Source organism: Meriones unguiculatus, chromosome 1, assembly GCF_030254825.1.
Source record: "Meriones unguiculatus strain TT.TT164.6M chromosome 1, Bangor_MerUng_6.1, whole genome shotgun sequence".
In the NCBI taxonomy this organism is placed as follows: domain Eukaryota; kingdom Metazoa; phylum Chordata; class Mammalia; order Rodentia; family Muridae; genus Meriones; species Meriones unguiculatus.
Window position 1 is genome coordinate 3,964,522 of NC_083349.1, and position 5,647 is coordinate 3,970,168.

The 5,647-nt window shown below is 53.1% G+C and overlaps 1 protein-coding gene across 1 annotated transcript; it reads left to right on the plus strand.

Annotated features, from left to right (window-relative positions):
- Positions 1-2,034: 2,034 nt before the first annotated feature.
- On the plus strand, positions 2,035-5,242 carry Ppp1r15a (protein phosphatase 1 regulatory subunit 15A). The gene is made up of 3 exons (XM_021627381.2): positions 2,035-2,327; positions 2,759-4,465; positions 4,852-5,242. Exons 2-3 carry the CDS (start codon positions 2,768-2,770, stop codon positions 5,179-5,181), a joined length of 2,028 nt encoding a protein of 675 aa, XP_021483056.1. The 5' UTR covers positions 2,035-2,327; positions 2,759-2,767; the 3' UTR covers positions 5,182-5,242.
- Positions 5,243-5,647: the final 405 nt, after the last annotated feature.

The window sequence follows — 5,647 nt, forward strand, 5'->3', positions numbered from 1 at the left end:
ATTTAAGTGGCCACTTTGAAATTTCTCCCTCAGATCAGACTCATTAGGAGGTGGGTATGGTGCCTTCCTACATTTTGAGGAACAAGGCCAGAGCTCAGAATGTAGCAGACTCCATACTCTACTTATTGAGGTCACGCTGTGACCTCTATCCTGAGAAGGGTAGGTTTAGGACTGCTCAGACTTCCAGGCCAGCCTGGGCTACACAGTTCAGCCCAGTTGCATAGTGAGTTCCAGGCAATCCCGGAAGACAATCCTGGTTCCTGTCAAAAGACAAAAACAAAACAAAGGAAATAGAAATAAGTGTTTTGTTTGTTTGGTTGGGTTTTTTTTTGTTTTGTTTTGTTTTTTTGGGTTTTTGTTGTTGTTGTTGAGACAGGGTTTCTCTGTGTAATAGCCCTAGCTGTCCTGGAACTCTCTGTAGACCAGGCTGGCCTCAAACTCACAAAGATTTGCCTGCCGTTGCCTCCTGAGTGCTGAGATTATAGGTGTGCCCCACCACTCCCAGCTATGGAAACAAGTGTTTTTTAAAAAGAAGGAAAAGAAGACTCCATGAAAGCAGGCAATGGGCTGGAGTCACTGCTTCTCTGTATACAGCAGGAGGATTGTCCAAAGATTAAGGCTGGCCTGAGCTTATCCAGGGTTCCAGGACAGTGTGGACTATACTGTGAAACCCTGTCTCAAAACAGACAGACAGGGCAAGCACAGTAGCTCATGCCTTTAATCCCAGCATTCAGGGAGGCAGAGGCAGGCTGGTCTACATAGTGAGTCCAGGACAGCCAGGGCTACACAGAGAAACCCTGTCTGAAAATAAAACAAAAGAAAAACCAGACAGACACACACCAAAACAACCAAGGGACTAGCAAGATGTCCCAGGGTTTAAGTACTTGCTGCTCTTGAAGAGGGCCCAGCACACATAGAGGCTCACAATTGTCTCTAACTCCAGTTCCAGGGGATCTGAGGCCATCTTCTGGCCTCCATATGAACCATATACAGATACGATGTATATATTTATACATGCAGGGAACACATAAAAAAATTCAAGATGCAAAAAAAAAAAAAAGTGTTTTGTTTTGTTTTTCCAGACAAAGATTCTCTTTGGAGCCCTGGCTGCTCTGGAACTCACTCTGCAGACCAGGCTGGCTTCGAACTCAGAGATGTGCCTGCCTCTGGCTCCCAGGTGCTGGGATTAAAGGTACGTGCTACCACAGCTGTCCTTTTTTTTTTTTTTTTTTTTTTTTAGATTTATTTACCTGCATGCCCAAAAGAGGGCATCAGATCCCATTATAGATAGTTACTGGGAATTGAACTCAGAACCTCTGGAAAAACAGCCAGTGCCTTTAAACACTGAGCCATCTCTGCAGAGTTTTGTTTGTTGAGTTGGGGTTTTTCTGTGTAGGTTGGCTGTCCTGGACTCGCTTTAAAGACCAGGCTGGCCTCAAACTCACAGCAATCCGCCTGCCTCCCGGAGCGCTGGGATTACAGGCGTGTGCCACCTCACGGGCCCTACAGCTGGCATTTTAAAAGTTTTTGTTTTTAATAATAAACAGCTGGGCGTAGTGGCACACGCTTTTAATCCCAGCACTTCAGAGGCAGAGGTAGGCGGATCTCTGAGAGTTCGAGCCAGCCTGCTCTTACAGAGAGAGTTCCAGGACAGCCAGGGATACTCAGAGAAACCCTGTTTCTAATAACAAAACAAATATACAAAAAAAAAAAAAAAAAAAAGCCGGGCACGCCTTAAAAAAGTGGTGCACGCCCTTAATCCCAGCACTCTGGAACTCTGGAGACAGCAGAAGGATTACTGAGTTGGAGGCCAGTCCCTGCCTCAAAAAAAAAAAAAAAAAAGAGAGAGAGAAATAAAAGAAATTAAATGGGAAGGGAGAGCGTGTGCCTGGCTGAAAAAGTCCGTTTGCAGGCTCAGACGTCTGGAGATGGACAGAGGCTGGGTTTGGCCAAGTTCACGCCTAGCAAGCGGCGTGACGTCACAGAGCCCGGACTCTCCCGAGAATTTCCGCGCTGTTTTCCTTTCACCACCAGGGACTTCCGAAACCCCGCCTCCCGGCGACGTCAGCGCGGCGACCGGGTCGGTCTATAAAAGCTGTGCTGCCGGCGCTGACGCAGATTGACCCAGCTCTCAACCGGCGGAAGATTACATGCGAGACCCCGCGCGACCCCGCATCCCTTTGTCGGGACAGCCTGCGAGACTTCGCCCCGAGCCCCACGCGTGAGGGCGACATGAACGCGCTGGCTTTGCGACCAGGCCGGACCCGCGACTGCTTCTGTCAACCCGAGCCAGCCCTCCTGCCCCCGGGGTGACGTGCAGCCCGCCGGTACGTGGGGTCCGACCGAGCAGAGCCCAGGCCTAGACCCGTGGGTCCGGGGAAGGTTGAGACTCCGGTTAAAGGGAAGGGCCCTGGATGCTAGAACTGGAGTAGCTGTGTGAGCCGAGGGAAGGACTCCAGGAGTGCCTTGGGTAGACAGGAGACGGTGTTAGGGGCAAAGGGTCCGTAGAAGCCAGGCTCGTAGAGGTCTGAGGAGGCCTGGGTTGAAGAAAGGGGTTAGAGGGTTGGACTCTTGGTTCTAAGGATGTAGGTGTTGAGAGAGTAGAACCAGGTGATGGAGGCCGGTGTGAGCAGTGTTCTTAGGAATTTGAGGCTGGGATCCACGTGATGCTGCTGTGACTATTTATGTTACGATGACTCAGGGTTGTGACCTGATACTGTTTTCAGAGTGACTTCTAAACAAATTCCCCCTTTTCTAGCCCAGACTCATGGCCCCAAGCCCAAGACCCCAACATACCCTGCCCTGGAGGGATGTTCACTCCTTCTACCTCCTGTCTCCACTGATGGGCTTCCTCAGCCGGGCCTGGAGCCGCCTGAGGAGCCCGGAACTCCCAGAGCCCTGGCTGGCACTAACAGGAGCAGATCAGAGAGAGGCCAGCTCTCCGCTGACATCTCCCCTTGTCTCCGGGAACCACCTTCCTCAGGGGGAGGCTGAAGAGAGTGGGGAAGCTGAAGGCAGTGTAGCAGCCCAGGGGCCCTGCCTTGATGTGGAAGACAACAGTTCCCCTCCCGAAACTTGGGGACTTTCAAAGAGTGACAACCATGAAAAGCGACACCCAGCTGGCCTGCCTGTACTCCATCCCCCTGGCCTGCAGGGAGCTGATAAGAGCCTTGGTGGGGTGGTGGCTAAAGAAGAGGGAGTGACTGAGCTGCCTTATCCCACATCACACCAGGAGGGTTGTCCAGCCGAGGATGAGGAGGATGGAGAAACTGTGAAGAGGGCTTTCCAAGCCTCTGCTGCTTACGTGTCTCCAGGATACAAACCCAGAACTTCTGCCTGTTGCCCAGGGGAGGCAGAACAGCGAGCCACGGAGGAAAAAGGAACAGAAAATAAAGCTGATCCCCCCAACTCTCCTCCTTCTGAAGGAGGTGCCAACTCCAGAGCCTGGGAAGACTGCTTGAGAGACACTCCTAAGCAGCAAGGGCAAGCCAACCCAGAGCCACACAGGACAGGGCAGGGTCAGCCTCGTCAGAATGAAGAGGAAAAAGCTGAGGCCTCATCCTTGGCTGTCTGTGCTGGGAATGCCCTCCTGAAGGCATGGGGGCACCCCCCAGGAGAGGACACGGAGGAAGATGACAGTGACTGGGGGCCGACTGAGGAAGACGGAGACCAGAGTCATGCCGCCCCGCATACAAGTGCCCTCCTGAAGGCCTGGGTGTATCGCCCAGGAGAGGACACAGAGGAAGACAGTGATTCTGAATCAGCAGAGGAAGATGGAGACCAGACCTGTGCCACCCCGCATACAAGTGCCCTCCTGAAGGCCTGGGTGTATCGCCCGGGAGAGGACACAGAGGAAGATGACAGCGACTGGGGACCTACTGAGGAAGACAGAGACCAGAGCCATGCCGCCCCGCATACAAGTGCCCTCCTATATCGCCCGGGAGAGGACACCGAGGAAGACAGTGATTCTGAATCAGCAGAGGAAGACGGAGACCAGAGCCATGCCACCCCGCATACAAGTGCCCTCCTGAAGGCCTGGGTGTATCGCCCGGGAGAGGACACGGAGGAAGACAGTGATTCTGAATCAGCAGAGGAAGATGGAGACCAGACCTGTGCCACCCCGCATACAAGTGCCCTCCTGAAGGCCTGGGTGTATCACCCGGGAGAGGACACGGAAGAGGAGGATGACGACGACAGTGAGAGTGTGGTCCCAGATGATTCAGGAACAGCTGACTCAGGCAGGAGCCCCTACCTTCAGACCCAGCACTGTCTACCAGGAGAAAAGACACGAAGATATGAGGGAGGAGAGCACTCTCCGCTCCGGGTGGCCTTCTATTTACCCGGAGAGAAGCCGCCGCCACCCTGGGCTGCTCCTAAGCTGCCCCTTCCACTGCAGAGGAGGCTCAGGATGTTCAAGGCTCCTGCCCGGCGTCAGGACCCCGAGACTCCTCCCAAGGCCCGAAAGGTGAGTGTGAGGAGCCCGGATTCACTTTGCAGCTCAGGGATTACAGTAGGATTCCACACTACCAACCCCCTTCCCCTTTCTTCTATAATTTACACAAAGGGCCTAGACTCTGAGTCAGGAGGAGGAGGGGCGAGCCAGGGAAATCCCTAAGGAAGTTATGCTGGAGGTGTGGGCGCCAGGGAGCTGTGTTGCAGCTTCTTGCATAGGAACTCTGCTGGGGAGGCTGTGTTCACCCTGTTGCAATCTCCTGTAAGAGGCAGGAAGAGTGGTAGTTGTGGCTCACAGCGACTGTCCCTCAAGAGGGACATTCAGCAGGCAGGTGACCAAATGCCAAGCATTTTTGCGTGACTAATTTTTATTTCTTGCCCCCGCCCGTCTGTCCCCAGGTGCACTTCTCTGAGAAAATCACGGTCCACTTCCTTGCTGTCTGGGCAGGGCCAGCCCAGGCTGCCCGTCGTGGTCCCTGGGAGCAGCTCGCACGAGATCGAAGCCGCTTTGCCCGCCGCATTGCCCAGGCAGAGGAGAAACTGGGTCCTTACCTTACCCCCGCCTTTCGGGCCAGAGCGTGGGCACGCCTTAGAAACACGCCCCTTCCTCTGGCGCCCTCACCTCCTCCACCGCAGCTGCCTTGCTCCTCCCCTGGGGCCACGCCCTCCCCCCTTCCCCTTGAAGCCTCCCCTCCCAGTAGTCTGGACCTCGGTGGGAGGCGTGGCTAGGTCCAAGTCCTGTTACTTATTTTTAATAAGAAATAAAGCCATTTGATTTGTAGTGATCAAGTCCAAGTGTGCATTGATGACTTCAAGGGAGGCTAAAAGTGAGTTCTGTGTCCAAACACTGAGTCCTGGAAAGCCGAGCCAGGATTGGCTTGAGTTCCAAGGCGGGCTATCTCAAAAACTAGAAGGGACAAAGGAAAGTGGCAGATAGCAAGGTACGACGACATGTGAAAATGTTATAACGAAGCCCATTATTTTGTACACTAACTAAAAAAATTATTTTAAAGATTTATTATTAAAAGACAAGGCCAGGCTTGTCATCCCAGTACTTCGGAGGTGGAAGCAACAGATGTTCAAAGCCAGCCTCAGCTACATAGCTGTTGGAGACCAGACTGAGTTTCAAAAAACTAAAAAAGAAAGGAGGAGACATGGAGTGAAGCTTTCTCCAAAGCACAGGACAGAGTTGGTG

Bases quoted from the DNA above. Each gene is read 5' to 3' on its own strand.
- Ppp1r15a (XM_021627381.2), top strand. From the start codon at position 2,768: ATGGCCCCAAGCCCAAGACCCCAACATACCCTGCCCTGGAGGGATGTT. The intron at 4,466-4,851 runs GTGAGTGTGAGG...GTCTGTCCCCAG, and splicing joins CTCCTCCCAAGGCCCGAAAG to GTGCACTTCTCTGAGAAAAT.